At 38.0% G+C, this 18500-nt stretch overlaps 1 protein-coding gene across 1 annotated transcript in view; it reads right to left on the bottom strand.

Annotated features, from left to right (window-relative positions):
* Positions 1-16166: 16166 nt before the first annotated feature.
* vipr1b (vasoactive intestinal peptide receptor 1b) overlaps positions 16167-18500 on the bottom strand; it is a 74039-nt gene continuing 71705 nt past the window's right edge. Inside the window, exons 12-13 of the mRNA XM_041814294.1 lie at positions 17938-17979; positions 16167-16358 (exon numbers count right to left, since the gene is read on the bottom strand). Of these exons, the coding sequence (XP_041670228.1) occupies positions 16167-16358; positions 17938-17979 (234 nt within the window). The remainder of the gene's footprint in view (positions 16359-17937; positions 17980-18500) is intronic.

An 18500-nucleotide genomic window follows, 5' to 3' on the forward strand; every position in this document is an offset into this window, starting at 1 on the left:
GCTTCATGAGCTTATGTAAGGGGGCCCTGATTCAGTAATAACATGCACTAATAACATACACCAATACAATTTACATTTTCATTTTCAATATTAAACTATGGGGAAACTGTTTATGTTTAATTTTAGTTGAAAATTAGTGGGATATCTAAGAGCCAAGCCTTCTTGTCCAACATTAGTGTGTGACCTCACAAATGCACTTCTGGAAGAATGGTCAAAAATTCCCATAAACACACTCCTAAACCTTGTGGAAAGCCTTCCCAGAAGAGTTGAAGCTGTTATAGCTTCAAAGGGTGGACCGATGTCATTTTAAACCCTATGGATTAAGAATGGGATGTCACTTAAGTTCATATGTGAGTTAGGGAAGGTGAGCCAATACTTTTGGCAATAAAATGTTTATTACATATATTTTTTTAAATTGACATTTCTTTGTAAAAATCTGTTTTCATTTTGGCATTAAAGAGGGAAACAAAATTTTAACATTGATAAAGGAAAGACCAAAATAACCTGACTGGTTTGCTTAAATCCACCATGAGCTGCTCTGATTGGTAGGTGCTACAGCCAGTGTCACACTAATCTATAAAGAGATTATAAAAATGTAGAATCTACACACAGGGTCATATGGTGCATTGGCAGGCTTTATTATATTCAGATAAATGTTCTTTAAAGAAGTGAGCTCAGAAAATCTCACTGCTCTGCATACATTTGTTCTCAAGGTTAAAACATTGTACTTCTGTAAGCATGGCAGCAATAATGAAAAAGCTTTTTCATAAACAAAGAGCTCTGAATGTGACGTTCTGTATAGTGTCTCTGATCAGTACTCCAGACCTTAGAGCAACACAGCATGTCCCTTAAGCTTATTAGGATGTTCAATATTTATAATTCAGTCTCCGATGTTCCCTGGTCACTCGACCAGTACATCAAATTATTAATGAAATACACAGAAAGTGATTTACTAAGAACAAGGCTTTGCAGCTTTCTGAGCTAGCACACTGTGACAGATTTTTTATACCTAAAAGAGGACATGCACCACTGGTTAAGTTGTGAGGATAACTGATTAAAAAGACAGACTAAACAGTCATACTCCTCCAGCGGTGAGTAAAGTAGAAGGGCTGGGGTGGTTTCTGTGGTAGTGGGATTTGAAGAGTCTGAATGAACTTGACCTTTGACCTATAACTTCCAAATTCTAATGAGTTCATTCTTGAGTCATATTTGGGCCACGTTTGAAGAAAATCTCATAAAGCGTTGTTGAGATATTCATTAAAAAGAATGACCAGACATACTGCAGGTGGATGGATGAAGAACCTTAAAACCTAATGTCACAAAGACACTGAGGCTTAATAAAAAAAGAGGAATTGGATGTTCAATTTTGATTTTCAGATTTGGAATCCCAGAAGAAAAAAACTCATATGGAAAAATATTAGACCTAATATTTAATCTAATATTTCTAATAATCTAATACATTACTTGCACTCTAACATAGTATCATTTGACCAAACTGTACCAAGCTTTATTTTTTCCTTGTTCCAATTTTTTTTCTGTTCAACTTCAACATACTCTGAAAGTAAGCATTTACATTATGCACTGATTGATTACTTTTCCTTACATCCAATTAAACCCCCTCTTATGAAATTCAGAGAACACAGAGATAGTCTGGAATTGACTGTGCTATCTGTCTTAGAGTAACCGCTCCTTGGAGAGCTATCAATGAAACTGCAGAATGAAAATATTAAGAGAGAGACAATCAGATGAAAGCTAAGTCAAGGTTATTTTCAGCGTCGGTCCCCCGTCATCATTTTAAGGTCTCAGTCATACTTGAAACATGTATTTTATTCATTGAAGCCCACTGGGATTATTATTTCACTTTGAGGCTGAGTGGATTTAATATTTATGGTGCGTTATAGATAAAGTGTGTATGCCTGTAGAAAGCCTCAGCTGTGCTGTCACATGGATTTGAAAGAGACTGAAGAATGCAGATGCAGAACTTTGGGAAGAGAGACCTGAAGAACTGATGGCATATGAGGAAGAAGCTATTTGTTCACAAAACAATAATCCAAATTATAAAGAGGCAGCACTTTATTTCAGTGGGCCCTTATTATTTAATCATTTTACAGTAATAAGTGTAATGATCTTGTAATTCCTCAGGAAAATGGTGGTAATTACCTAGTTATAAGTGTACATTTACCTAATAATACCTCAGTCATATTTAAGAGGTGTTTACCTCATAATAATGTATTAATTATCAAGTAATTCCTTGTAATATTTTGGCAACTCTCTGCTAATTAGATGGCATTTTACCCAAACTCTAACCCCAGCCCCCTAATCCTAAACTTATCCTAACCCTAATTAGATTCAGAAAAATAGACTAAACCCGAGTCTTTTCTGCTGGCCCGTCACATTTCCCCTGCTTTCTTTAGCTCCCTCACCCCACAAGTAAACGGCAGTAAAACTTTCTGAAGAAGGTGCATGTGTGAAAAGTGCTAAAGAAACGTTTGAGTCTGAGAAAAGCAAGCTGAAAGAAGTGCATTTCTGTCAATGTAAACACAAAGCTGAGAGCAACAAACCTAGAGGGAAGAGATGCCTTTGATAGAGATGTTTAAAACATTAAACTGATCTTGTCCTGTACATGAATGACTGAAATATTTGCTATGGAAATATAAAAATGCTTTCTGGATTAAAAGGCCCCACCTTAAATCTACCCTGTGGCATCATTTTCAAAGAAGCCAGTCTGCTATGTGATAGTCCTGTTTGCTTCTATGGTTCATGATGACGGACTAGCATTTATTTTAGTCTATTTCATAACCAGATAAAAATCCATGCTGGAGTTTTGAAAAAAATCATTTGTGTTGTTGTTTCTGCACAAAACACACTACCAGCTTCCAACGTCATGCAAGAATTCTCCCGGTCAAATCAGGCCACACCTAAACACATGAAGTCACTTCACCCGGTCCATGCAGGCGGCACTTTGTAATCACTCCATGACTCATGTTTTCCCCAGCTGAATTATGTATTCATGTCAAAAGTAAGATCAAGCATCCTGTCATTGTGTAAATGTGCGGAACAATTTCCCCGAGCTTGTTTACACCCCAGTTATACATGAATCAAAGAGTGCAGCGTCACAACACTTTCTTCTGCTGTGTGTTTTGGAGATGACAGATCACTTAAATGTAAGTGCATACATTAGAAGAATGGCTTTCTAATGAAGTGCAGTACACATTCATCACAACTGAGCGCACTTTATAACTCCAGATGAAAGCACGCCATGGTAACAATGCACCATTAGGGGCCGGGAACCGGAGGAAAAATAACATCTCTGCAAAGCAGAATCTATTAATTGACCCCCCTTTCTTTGTTCTTCTGACCAGTGGGACAGGCAAAGCACAGACGCCATCAAGTCTTTGCATTTAACTTACATTATAAACCAATGACTGTGGGGAGAGTGGGAATTACTGTTCCCAGTGAAATGTTATTGTGCTGCATCCTCTTTTATTACTGCACCAGAGAGCCAAAAGTGTGGAGCAACAGCTACCTGGGAGAGAAGCCAGAATATTAAGAGCTCACCCTAATGACTGGCAGTGCTGCCTCCTCCATGTTAACAGATGGCTCATGGGTCAGCCTAAAATGGTTAAATATACCCCATACAGTATTTTTTCAAGCTGGCACTCTGTCACAATTGCATGCAGATTTATGTTGATGTACCAATTTTTCTGAAGAGTTTTGTCTTCATTAATCATTAAATCAATTATTTGATGCAAAGTAGACTGGATGTTAAGTCATTTTGTTGCCAAATGCAGTGCTCTACTCTGGAAAGAAATTCAGTCTTTCAGAAGCGTGATGTGTGTTTCAGACTTAGTGTGTGCGTCTTTCACAAGTTTCAGTTCAATGTATGATTTAGCTTTTTCAAGTTAAAGTTTTTCTACAGAAAGGGCTTCTATTTTGAAAAGTACAAACCAGAAGTGTAACTGTATTGTTCTCTTGCCTTGCATGTTATAATTTATACAAGATGAACATCCCTTTTCCCTCTAGTTATTTTTCCCTGCCTTTTTTGGCCAAGATATGTGCACAACTGGGTAAAACAAGATTTCTACTCTCAGGATCCTTGGTGAGTGAGACACATGTTTCTGGTGCATAAGATGCAACACTACTGAGGCAGTTTGAATTTTTTTCTCATAAATTAAAGGGAAATTTTTATTATGATAAACTGATAAGTGCACTTCTGATGGACAAACATACCATTTTAAAAAAATATATTTGGCAATGAGATAAAAAAACCCCTCTCAACAGTTATGAACTTAGCTTCCACAAAGAAGCTCTTTCTTTGACCAGCTTTTCCACTATATGGTACCGTCACTTTTGACCCCTTTATATCCCCTCCCCTCCCCCATTTTCACCACTTTTTAACCTATATTTGTAACTTTTAACCATTTTTGCCACTTTTTATCCCATTTCACCACTTTTCTTAGCTATTTTATGTCTCTTCTAACATCCTTTTTGCCATTTTTAAATCGATTTAAACAATTTACAACCATTTAAATTCTTTTAAACCAATTTATTGCACCTTTTTAACCCATTTTTCACCTCCTTTCCTGTCCATAATTGCCAATTTCAACCCCTTTTCGCCACTTTTCTTAGCTATTTTAGCCTCTTTCCCTCTTTTAAACCCCTTTGCCATTTTTAACATTTTTTATCTATTTTTAATCACTTTAACCCATTTTCACCACTTTTATAAGTCACCTTGACCTCTTTCCCGCTTACTGAACCCCTTGTTGCTATTTTTAAATAGATTTGACCGATTTTCATCCATTTAACTTCTTTAAAAGCCATTTCTTGCCCACTTTTTAAACTGTTTTTTTTGCCTCTTTCCCATTTTAAAACCCCTTCTTTGCCATTTTAACATTTTAACCCATATGTTGCCACTTTTGAACCAATTTTCAATACTTTTTGTGCCCATATGTGCCACTCTTTTAACTACTTTTTGCCACTTTTGACCTTTTGTTTTTCTTTTTTCAAAAAACCCAACAATTAACCCTCATTTTTGTACCTCTCTAATTCAACTGATTCCACTTTTGACCGCTTTTCACCTCTTTTTCAGACTGTTTCTGCCACTTCTAAATCATTGTTTCTACTTTTTGCAATGATTTAATAATTTCCCCCCCTTAAGTTGTCCCTGTTTTTCTGCATTATTTTCTGGTATCCTGCATTTGTGCACGTTATGGCTTGGCTATAAAGTTGAAATGGTTTAGTTTAATTTTCCCATCCTCACATTACTAGATAAAAGTCATTATGTTTTAAGAAAAAGGGTTTACATTTTGGTTATATTTTGCAACAGTATAAGTAAATACAAATTCATTGTTTTTTGCTTTGATAAGAGTGGTTATTATTCAGGTTAAAAATACAACATGGTTATCACAGATTAACTAGGTCTGTCCTGATGATTCTGATCTGTGACTCTGGATTGGTTGACCTGTGTTTTGTGGTGTGTCATCATGTCTGCAACTCTGTTTGTTGTTCAGTTGCCTGTCTTGGCCAGGACACTCTGGTAAATGAGATTCCTAATCTCAGTGAGGCTTTCCTGGTCAAATAAATCTACATAAATAAATAAACTTTACCATAAATCATGGTTTTGCTGACCTCCATGGGCCCGCAGTTTTACTGGGCCCCAGAAAGCTCTCCCCTCTATCCACCCTTATTATGGGTAACCTTGCCTGAAGCAACTGTTCTGATTGAAACACATGAATTAAATAATCAACAGGTGTGGCTGTCATGCAACCACACGTCAAAATACCATACCATACCACTGAATGTGTGCATGACTTGGCGCCTGCACAGAGAATATTTGTGGCTTCACTTGATTCAATGGCTGGAGGAGACATCATGTCCATATGAATACACAGTCCAGGCCTCTTTTGTTCTCCCTTTAAAGCTGCTTTTGTACAGTAGTCGTATGCTAATGTGTGAAATGTGCAGAGAGTTCAAAATAAAGCCAATTCTTTATACATTCTCTGTTAAATGCAAATGTAAAGATAAAAGCTGAGTCAGATATACCCCCCTTTTTTCTCTCCATTCAAGTAATCACTGAACAGGTACTGGAGCAAGATCCTGACCACAGAGGTCATGAAAAAAATAACTTATTCCTCCAGCTATGCACACCTGTGAAAAGTAAGCAAAACCTCTGATGTACTATAGCATAACTCTCAGCTACAGATCAGATACAACGGGAATCGAGAGAAGACAGGTTGCACTTGTTTGCTCAAACTTTCTTGTCATGTGAATATTTAATCCCTGTTATTAATACTGCAGGATGCTTTGAGGCTACACACCAGTTTTACATTAAACATTTCACCAGGGATCTAAAATTAATTCATTACCTGTTTCTAAAAGTTACTCAGAAATATCATCTCACATCTAAACTATGCCAAAATAGTCTAGGTCTTTATCTGATGGCAGAATATTCCTAAATAAAGCATTTGTTTTGCTTCACTCTGTATTTCACACCCCCAGGCATGGAGGCTGAAGTTTTAGATGTTTTAAATCTCCAACACTAAGAATCCCTCCATTACAGTCTTTATAGTTGCAGTGAAAAGGTTAATCATATTACATGCCTGTTCTTATTCCCCCCATGGAAAGAGCTAATAAAACCTCAGTTTAAAGAGCTGCTGATGGGGGAGAGCAGGCATGGCAGGGTGTGTTTGTTAATCTGTTTAACGCTCACAGAGCTTTTGGTGGATTTCACTCTCCACCATGACACTGAGCTCACACAGCAGGGCGTCTGCTACTTTCAGAGGCAGTGAATGAACCTAACACCCCCCCGGGGACGACATACGGATCAAGCGAAACATCTGAGTTTTTCTAATCACCTCGACACAAACTCAGAGTGTCGGCCATACCTGAGAAATACTGCTGTTGAAGGGAAACTGGAGTTTGCTTTGATTTCTGACATGTGGAAGATTGATTTGCTTCCTTTGACCCGTGGACCAGGACTTATAGAAATCTTATTAAAGACAGGATAATACACTTCAAAGTTGAAGTCGAGCATCAGGAATTTTATTCAATCAAAATGTACAAGTCTGAGCAACACTGAGCGCTAAAAATGTCATCAAAGAAAAACAGGTGTCATGGAAAATTACCCTTAATGAAAAGAAGGTTCTGTTCAGCTTACAAAGCATAGCATTCATGTTTCAGCTGGGGAGGTGACGTTTATCTAACCAGAGAAGTATCACTGACTTTATACTTGATCTGCCGTTCTGAAGTTGTATCTCGTTTATGTTTTATGCCTCCTGCTTGTGATAGAACATGATTATTCTCTACAACCCACTACCCTCCTGATGTTGTGGTCCAACTATACTTTTTTTTTGAAGTACATACACACTGATAATGATGTTTCCAATGGTAATTAATCTCAGTATTTCCATAATTAATTGTGCTGAATCTCTTTTTTTTTTACACATTGGAAAACTTAAAAAAAATCTCCATGTCTAGATACAGATCTGCTTTTATTCTTAAATACTATAAAGGACTTCTGGTAACATTATCTTTACGATGGAAAAAGTAACTAGTCATGGATTGAAAAGGAAATAAACAGTGGTGCAAAGCACATGGATTGTCCAGATTCCACGTCTGTCATCAGTCAAATCCATCTTGCAAAGCTCCGATCTGAAATGATTGCCAGGTCTAAAAATGGACCTGACCAATCAGTGTCAAGGAGAATGAGCTGTAGCTATGGGCAGGCGAAGTTGTACTAGAAGAAGATAGCAATGGCTGCCACAAGTGTGGTGTTTAGCTTGGATGTAGCTCTACTATAGCGGCAGTTTTATCAGAACTGGACATTTCTTTATTGAATAAACAGCAAAGAACAGCACTGAAAACCTTTCATGATAGAAAAGAGGTTTTCGCTCTTCTCCTGAGCTGCTTTGGCACGAGTTTGTGATCGTTGTGGGTGACGTTTCCTTGTTAACTGGTATATACAACGGCTGCTGTAGGTGTAGTGATGAGTTCAGATAGCTGTAGTATAGCAGCAGTTTTATCAGAACTGGGTCACATTTCTTTATTGAATAAAGAGCAAAGGGCCACCAGGAACATAATAATGGAATAATGGAACATAATATTGTACAATATTATAATATACCACTGTCTTAATTAGGGTGTTAATCACCCAAAAGTATACGCACATGTTAAATTCACATTTCAAAATTTTCTAATTGTCTGTGCAAAAAAAAGGTTTTTCCTAAAATTAATTCTGTAGCTGTTTTTTTTATTGAAAAAATACTAACTTAGATTGCACTCTCCAAGAAAATCATGGAGCTACATGAGAAAATGATTTATTTGGTAAATCAGTTGAAATGTTTTCCGAAAGTTTACAAGTTGCAAGAAGGTAACTTGAGTTGCCAATTGTTAACTCCATTTAATGTTCTTTATTCAATTGCTTGTTAAGTTTTTGAAGAATTTTTAAGTAGGTCAAAAATATTCTTTTTACAGTGTGTATTAAAGATGGACAATACTACAGCTCCCTAAGAGTGAAGCCAAAATGTTTAGAGCTCCCTCTGCTGACCAATAGCAGTAAATGTTTGCTTCCTCCATGTTAAGATAAGATTCAATTTTTTATTATCAGGCTGATTCATACCCAAGTATTTTTTGTTGGGAACTTTTGTTTTCATTCGATACACTAAAAAAGAAATGTCACATCAGCTGACAGCGCCTGTAGCGCTATCTATATGGGATGATCAAAGTAAAGGATGAACATGAGTGGAAACATGATGAAATACTCAAAAGTCAGCTTTGAATTTACACAAGCCTCTATCTCTGAGGTATTTTGGCTTTATGTTTGTTCAACAGAGAAGGGTGGAGCTTTGTCATCCGTCTTTATGTACAGCAGAACACATTAATATCAACAGAAACATCGAGCAGCTGCATGCTCTACAAACAGATGTAGTCCTTTTCAGGACAGCAGATCTACACCCCTTAAAAATATAACCACCTCCATTAAAAGAGAAGCTTATTATTAGGACATTTGCATGGATGAGATGAGTGTAAAGCTTAAAGGAGCAGCTCTTGTTGTGAAATAAAACATGAGTCAACAGGAGGCTGTGCCCTTGTCAAGCAGCAAAAAGCACTTATGAAAATAAGCTTTAATTAAGCGACAAGATGCTCCTTGTTGCTGTGAGTGAGGACATTACATTTATTCATTATTCAGGGAGAGTTAGACTTAGAATATGACCTCAGAATATAAAATTAAACTTCAACCATCCTGTTTCTCTGTAAATTATTTATTTCATACAGCTTTAGAGGAACAAAACCAACATTTTATGGCATTTTTAAGTCCTGTAACTTTATACTCTTTACAACACTGACCAGTATAATGAATAATAATGATAATGTACAAAAGTCTGTGAACACACATTTGAACTTATAATAAATATCTGCAAGTCATTAGAAGCTTCACAATGGGACGTATGGCACCAGTGTTACACCCATTGCACTAACAATTAAGCAAATAATTTAACGCTTTTAAATTTGTACAACACAACGTCCAGTTAGCAAAAACAAATCTCTACTTTACATAATTTAACACCGAATACTTACTATAAGCACACAGAAGAAACAATGTTTAGCTTTAATCACTTTTAAATAGTCATACTGATACAAACACAGTCATGCAAACTTACAAGAACACAATAACATCTGTGACTTTTTATAAAAGTTCTCATTGTTTTTTCAATATATACAAGTTTATTTACATTCATGATTATTAGAGGTAAATTGGCTAATTCACTTTATTACATTTAACATGACTGACAACAAAAGACGGACACAAAACAAGGCTGATTAATTAAATTAAAGGGAACTAACCTCTCAAACCTAAACGTTAAAGTCTATGTAAAACATAACAGGTGTTTTTAAGAGGACCGAGTTGTAAACCCCCAGGCAAAATTTTAGTGATGCAAGGTAGCATTTTTTTTAAGTTTAAGAACTGTGAAAATTGAGTTATAATCTGCTCTGTGGTGTAGGAGCTAGCTAGCCAGACAGCTGATCTTAATGTAGTTCATTTTGGTAACTCCAGACATGCTAAAGCGCTACCTGCTTTTATATCATTATAGCACTAGGAGAGTGGCAGTTGGGATTATGCTTAGTGCAATGGAGAACAAATTCAAAACCCCCCAAAGACTTTAAGAAAAACATCACTGATAGTATAAATCCATTATTCAGTTAGATCAAGTTCGGCAAGTCCACGTTCAGTGCAACTTTTTCTCCCAACATATGAAGCATGTTTAACGGCCAATATCTGATTTTGCTTTACATAGACTTTGTAGCTTGCTAACTAGTTAGCTAGCTAGTTAAAAAGACATGAAACTAGAGAAACAGCTTTCCAAAGTTTGAACCCGGTTTAAATAAGACGTCGTCCTTTCCTGGCATCTCTAAGGCATACCTGCAGATGTTTTTGATTGTTTCAGAGCAAACAGTAAAGTTAAAAGGTAGCATCTGTACAGCCATCTAGCCTATCCCATGTAATAAGCTAGCTCTCTGAAGTCTTGGCTAGTTGTATCGAAACCATTCAGACCTCTTGGTAATGTGGTCTGAGATAGAGATGTAATGATGCACTCAACTCACAATATGATAAATTACTGAGTTCACACTTGACCTGGTGTGAAGCTTTGCCCTCTTGGCTCAATTGGCAAACAAACAACACACTGCCCAAATGAACAAAATGTTTATCAGTAGGTTGGGCTTTAACTATAACCTTTAGCAACAGCAAACACAGGCGTTTAATACGAAGTCTATTCAGAGCTAAATTGCTTCCGCCTACTGCTATTCCAGATCTCCAGGGAAGAGTTTTCCCAGCATGCCCTCTGCCAGCATGTTTAGATGTGTTAACATGTTGCCTGTTGTACAATGATCGTTGCTGGGATTCCTATGTTAACGTTTCAGGGGATTTATTTGTTTTTTTTCTGTTAAACATTTCTGTACCAGAAGTGTAGCTATCCACTGAGTTGGCCACTTCTTGTCCATTGTGGGGGATGGTCTACAGTAAAGGGGGAGTAAGGATTTTCAGCCCAGGGTGTATTTTAGATCTGTCTCTTTGCTCCTTTGTTGTTATGAAACACTTTACTTTGCCGCAATAGTTCAATGTGAGGAAGAAATTTTTTCCTAAAGTATGAAAGGTGCTTTGCTCTGTGTAAATAATTAGAATGGCAAATACCTCAAATTTAATATTTAAAAAATGTATAATCTCAGAAAAGGGTTACATTTAAACCTATGGGAGCTGAATTTACACTGAAGATTTTGCTGTGCACTGTAATGACTCTGGTTAAGTGCTAAAAAAATGAACATTTTGAACACTTTTCTAGTGTTAAATGTAACACTCAGTGTTCATTTAACACTGGGGAAACTTTCCTAATACCATGCTGCCTTTATTTTTGTCTTTATGCTGCCATATAGCTTTATTCTTATATTATCCATAAGAGACTCTTCGCTGGTTATTTGACACTCTGGGCTCTTGATAAAATACAACTCTCAGAATGCATCACTTTAGTGTTGCCTTTATCAAATGCACTAGTTTTTGTTTTACAAATATTTGTGCAAAATTCAACAAAACTGCAGAATAATCACAATCTTAGCCTGATACACTGTGTAGCTGCAAGAAATGTGATTGGCTTATGGTGCTGAAGGGCAGAGCTAAGCAACAGATCAATATGATTTCATCCTAATTTCCTCCATTTTTTTTAAAGGCAAAAGGTTAAAGAAATTCCATGAATGAATCTGATTTGTTTTTATTTTGACTTTTTGATGATATAAATGCTTTTACCTGTCTTCACTGAGGATAATGTAGTTATCAAATAATACACTGCAAACTGCTCTTTCTACTGGTTCATAAGGGTATTGCAATACATATTTATTTCAAATCATTTTAAATTGTCCTTATTTGTATGTATTTATAATTGTATCATGAGGTACATCCCTAGATATGATGTATAAGGACCACATGTATGTACATTTGGTTACTTTCTAAAAGTGTTTGGCAAGCTGTTTCCACCTACTTTCAGTCTCTATGCTAAGCTAACTGGAAGCAGAAATAAAAAAAAAAGTTATTTTCCCACCAACATAAAATCCCGTAATAAATATCCTATCTAAAACATTACAGACTAACATTTTCCTGTATTATTCCTTAATTACCCATCAAGCTTCATTGTATTTTGAATCTTTAACCCAGCACTTGGTTGAGTTTACATTTTCTCTCCAGGTGAAGCCGGACCTTGTGGATGCTCACTTTTTGATGCGCATGCAGCTGGCATTGAGGTCTAAACTTGTAAGCACAGTGACAGCATCATTGTGACAGGCCCAGTCATCCTTGTCACCTTGCTTTTTTTTTCATATTGACTCAGAAAGTCTCTTCTGACATATCGAGTTCAAACTCCTCTGGTGGAGAAGATTAAACCTGACAAGTCAATGGAGATTTCAGCAAACATTTAGGATTGAGGAGTTCAAGCTCCAGTTATTCTCCCAAGGCATCAACAAAGAAGCTTCTCTGTAGGGTAATGGAGCGCCTATCATTTAGATGTTAACATTAAGCCACAGATTGCTACATAAACAGGCTCATACACGAGAATAAAATGTTCCTGCTGAGGTTTTAAATCCCACATGTTGTAACAATGTGAACATACAACAATTACTGACATTACAGCAACTATACAATCGATTTGGCAGAACAATCCATAGCAATTAATTTTCTCTACACTGTATATTTGTCTGTACAATGTTAAATGACTCTGTCGGCGTGAATGTAAACATTCAAAGACTGGATTGCTTAAAGGCATTTCCTCTCCAGGGTCACTGTGCGGCCCAAGAGTCAGCAGTGATTTGATTGAAAGTATCACTTCAAAAAAATACTGAAAACAGCTGCTCACAAGATTGTGGAGCAAAACTGCGTGAAGCAAGAATCATCAACTCTGTTGATGAATCACACAAAACAAGAGGGAACTGGACTGATGAAAGGAAGTTTGATGAGTGAAAGTGCAGAAAAGGGCAAATGTACTCCGAGCCTGTCACTGTAAATCAGCATCACACAGGTCATTTGGTCTAAAGTCTTATAAAGTCTGGATTTGATTCTGTCGTCCTACAGAGAACTGAATATTGCACACTGTTTTGTTCTTTTACATTCATTTAGGTTACCTTAAAAAGGTACTTTCTTGTTCTTTTCCTTTGCCAGTAAATTATTGCTGACTAGGGAGTCACGGAGGTAACTTACAATACAACTAAAGATATGAAGCATACTGAAACGTCACAGCAGAGTGACTCTGTGATATCAATCATGTCTTGATATAGAACTATCCTGTCTGAATGGAGAATTTAAATTGAATAAATTAGCTCATTTTGAATTTGATGTCAGCAACACATCTCAAAAAAAGTAGGGACAGGGCCATTACGTAGAATCCTCTCTACTTATCACAACGGTCTGTAAATGTCTGGGAAGTGAGGAGACCAGTTGCTGGAAATATGGGAGAGGAATATTGTCCCATTCTTGTGTGATGTAGGATTCTAGCTGCTCAACAGTCCTGGATCTTCGTTACTGAATTTTTCATTTTATGCTGCACTAAATTTTTTCTATCTGTAAAAGGTCTGGACTGGAGGCTTGTCTATTACCGTGAAGCCATGCTGTCGTGAAGGGTGCAGTGCGGTTTAGCTTCGTCTTGCTGAAATATGCAAGGCCTTGCCTGAAAGAGACGTCTGGATGGGAGCATATGTTGCTCTGAAACCTCTGAATACTTTTCACCATTGATAGTGCCTTTCCAGATGTGTAAGCTGCACACTCCATAGGCACTAATGCAACCCCATACCATCAGAAGCTGTGTTTCTATTACAGTTTTTCGCAAAATAAAAGCCATATTTATTAAATTTTGACTAAGTACAATGGCGCTCTGAATGTGTTTCCATTGAAGGGAATTTTGGGCATGAGCCTCGGAATTCTCGTAAAATCTCGTATCATGAGACCCCGCTGCAAGGAAGCTGGATGCTCAAAACCTGTTTCCTGTTGGTACAGTTACTATTACATCTACAGCGGTTGCCTTGATAATTTTGAACAAAAGACTAAGGCAACGGATGATAGTTTAGAGCCAAAGTCAGTATGCAGCAAAAGCCACATTTAAGGGTAAAAGTATAAGTCTCACTCTCCTCTTGTGTTCTAACATACCATGCCATGTTGTCTCAGAGTGAACTAGTCATGTGACACCGTACATCACATCCTGTGACGTGTAAATGTGGAAAAAGTGTTTCCATTACACTTTTGCGATGTATTTCTATATCAAAACGCCTGTTTCACGTGGTACAATGCCTCATCTTCTTGCTTATTTAAATCCTGTCTTCTTTGAATAACTGTCTTATGTTCATGTTACCCTTTCTCATGCTATAAGTTCAACTATGAGGAGTCAAGAAGTGGTGATACATTAAGTCAAACTGGCAGGAAAATGTTTTTAGAGTTCTTTTTCAAAAATGAAAAATGATAATATTCAGCACAGGTGACTGGATAGCTGGATCACAAGAGACAGAGAATCATACATTGCCAAATCATATTTTCTGTCATTCATAGACTGTGTATTAAAATAGACAGGACAACAGCTGCCAGGGAGTGAAGTCTAAATATTTAGAGCCCTCCCTGCTTACCGGCTGCAGTGAACTGTTGACCATAAACTCTGGTTGCTCCATGTTGACAGATTGGACATGGGTCAAACTTTTAGATTAAAATACATATCAGATCAATTTTTGTCAACCCGAATTCTGTCATGACCTCGGGTTATCATCATGCTGAGTTACGTCCAAGGCTCAGACACATCTATACCCCTAACCCTCAATTCTGAATGGCCCCTCAAGCTCCTGATATGTCGTCAGCGGTTGTTGACAAAATTATGTAAACAAACGCAACGTCAACACTAGACAAAGGACCATAACATATTAAAACTACATTAAGTTAGAAGTTTAGATTGCTATTGTAATTTTCAAATCTTGCTAATTGTTCACAAGGCATTCTGGGGGATCTTCCATAACACTGGTCTGATGTGTATCTCTGGAAAATCTCGATTTGAAGGGCTATGTAGCTCTAATACTTCACCCTACACCCTACCTCCAGACATGATCTCATAATACTGTATGTAGGGGTAGGGCTAAGTGGTAGATGTGCTGTTGTATTGGGACTGAGCCCAAGTGTTCATTTTTGGGGTAGTTCTGATTTAATCAGTATTTTGATGTGAAAAAGAGCAGATGTTTCCATTGATTGATGAGGTTCTCGTTCAGATCGGCAGAGTAGAGGACGAACAGCGAAAAAAAATATCCTAAAATCTAAGATTTCAATCTAAACTTTCTATAACTAATGTTTCTACTTGAGTCCTTTACAAAAATCTGTTCTGCTGTGACCTGAAACCACCTGAGGGATTTTTGAACGTGTGCTTTGGTTAGCAGAAGGGACATGGCGTCACTTATCTTTCCATGTCCTGAAGTCAACATTGTAAAATGTTAGAGGTTGTCCTGAGGCCCAGTTTGGCTTCACTCTTGTACAGTTGATGGAGACAGAGGTATCTTGTCCATATGAATATACAGTCTGTGGTCCCACCCCTACACACCCAATCCTAAAAAGTCCTCCTCTTTTCCACCAGCCATGTTTTTGCCTAAGTCTTGATCATTTGCCGCTGCAGGACTCTGCTAAGTGATTTTTTTTAATCAGCCCATAATTACATCAGATTCAGAGTTGACTCTTGCAGCCCACAGGTGGATCCTTCTTTTCTAACCCCATTAACATGGGGCGTGTTTGATTTCCCAGTGTCTGAACACACACAGGGAATGTAATTAATCAATTGATTCATGTTAGTATGACTCACAAATTCACCTGTACACGTGCACTGAGCTATGAAACACATCAACAAAATGGGAATGTTTTTCATCTGAATGTGCAGAAAGCTGTGCCTGTGAAGCAATGCACTTGTTGCTTTGACACGTTTGTAAGAAGCATGGAGGATAGATAGAAGGACACAAGCTGTTTTCTTTTGTTCAGGCCACAATCAAACACATGGTAATGGATCGCCTGTATTTTATCCTAAAGCTTACATACAAATATATGCTTATTATTTTCTGCTTAATGTTTGGCACGAGCGTATTTTAATGGCAGGTATGTCCTTAATTGTGTGTTTTCATATGCTGGAAAGGTCGTCGTGACACGAGGATGAACAGCGGCGTGTTTTGGGGCTGCAGCGTGTCAACATGGTGATCTGGGTGCTGAAGTTGTTGCTGCTGCCGATAGATGGATGCTGGTACTTGGTGTCCGAGTGCATGTATCGCTGCAGGTGCCACCTCCGCCACTTCCTCTTGATCTCTGCTTGGACCTGCAAATCAACAGAAAAGGAACAGTTTAATAGAGTCTGCAATCTGAAAAAGTCTTCAGAACTCCACAGAGAGATCTAGTTGGCTTCCATATGTGAGTTAGTAAGATCTTAAAAGAATTAAGGGAACGAAAATCAGAAGAAGTGAATTAAACTCATGAAACAGTGAGTTTGTTTTATGCACTCTTGTCATAGCAATGTTTTCAATACTCAGGGGTTTGTACAGAGATGCTGGTTGCCAACAGGCAAGGCAGGCAACTGCTTTAGACACCACAACAGTACGAAGTCCCCATGGCAGACCAACTTTAAAACACAGCAGTGGTTAAAATGTACAAAGTTTGCAATGACAGTTATAAATCTCCCTAAAGGGTCCCCTTCTGACAACAATCACTTTCATGATTCTGTTATTTTTGTGAAAACCTAAGACCTTTTCTACACATAGGTGGGTATTTTATTAAAACTGAGGATTTCCTCCTCTGGTGTAGCAAAAATATGTGCCCCTGGCCTGCCCACAATCCCTCCAAGAATCAGAAAAATCCATTCCTTCCCCTTCTCCCCCTTTCAGAAAATGTGTGCTGAACAAGCCATTCTTAGATTTTCCCCTCATAATGTCATGTGGGGAGTTAGCCCCGCTCCCAGGTTCGGTTGGCCTTCCTTACTTGGAAAGAAATTCTGCCCTCCTCTCCTGATCCTCCTCTCAGCTGCTAGCCGAAGAGGGGGATCAGGAGAGCCACATTCATTAAGCCACATGAATTTCCTGAGAGGGGCGTAGCCAGGGGCAGAGTCAGACAGCTCATTAACATTTAAAGCTACAGACACAGAAACAGCTTGTTCTGAGCAGGACTGAAACTGAAGGCTTTTTAGACATGCAAAAAATCCAACATTGGAGTGTTTTTTCAGCAACAGACTTCACAGGCATGTTTTGGAGACCTTTGAGACCAATACAAACTTGTCTTAAAAGGGTACAATATGTCCCCTTTAATACAAATGGTGATGTACACCCACCTTTATAAAGTTTTGTCTCTTTTTAGTCTTCCTGTCTTTGATAGTGATGAATCAAAGGAAATAGGGGCCTTCTGAGCCTGCACTTCTTTAACGGCTCTACAGCACTTCTTCACTAAGACTTTACACTTCACAAAGGACACCTGAAAATTGCAGCCAATTAAAATTCATGCAGCATAGTGTAAAGGCTTGCCACACGGCCCATCACTGTGATTCAATCTGGCCCAGCTCCGGGAACATAACTAATGTGCCCACCGAGAGCCTCTGCAGACATGACTGAATATCTCCCTGCCAAGAAGGCTGAGCTTTTTACAACCCGCCTACCCTGCAGGAAAAAAAAAAGTGCTGCAGGGAGGTACAGGGGTGAAGACACAGCCAGGGTGACCAGCAATGATGACTCACAATCACACCTTCACCCGTGTTTCAGGGCTGTATGTGAATGTAAACGGTGACTTCACCATTGACGTTTTCTGAGAATTACCACACATGACTGTTGGCTGTATGTGTGGAAATCTTGAAGTTTGAACGGTCTGTTTATACAAAAAGTGTTTACATTGCTGTGAAGAGGGGAGATACCTACTTCGCCATTGAGGAAGCAGTAAAGGACCGCGACCACAAAGCCCTATATGGAAGAAAAACACAGATTAGAGAGTATTAAGGAGGTGGATTTTCTTGTCTGTACAATAAGTGCACAGAATAAACATATCTCATTGAAAACAACACATATGACAACTGGTTTAAAAACAAAGACAGTGAGAGGAATAATGGAAGGAGAGCGCTGGAGGTTTCAAAGAAGGTGTGGTGTTATCTGGCTGCATTCTCCATCATTCCTGACTTTGTGATGAACTGAAATAACTGCAGGGTTTAAAACAGTAACAGTGCTACTGAATCAGCCAGGAAAGCGCCTGGAGACCTGCCACAGTTTTCTGTGAGGGGTTTCGTCAATAAAGGCACTCTCATGCCATGGCTGACAGGCTGCCAGATCATTACTTTAGGTCTCAAGAGGTACAATTTAAAAGTTAAAGAAATACATGTTTAAATTATTCAGATGTTTTAGGAAGCTATTTTACAAACCTTAAAGCTGTCAAAGTTTCTGACACATCATTTTTTGATTCCATGTGTTGTAAAGCGATAAAATCCCTC

Source organism: Cheilinus undulatus, linkage group 19 (genome assembly GCF_018320785.1).
Source record: "Cheilinus undulatus linkage group 19, ASM1832078v1, whole genome shotgun sequence".
NCBI classification, from domain to species: Eukaryota; Metazoa; Chordata; class Actinopteri; order Labriformes; family Labridae; genus Cheilinus; species Cheilinus undulatus.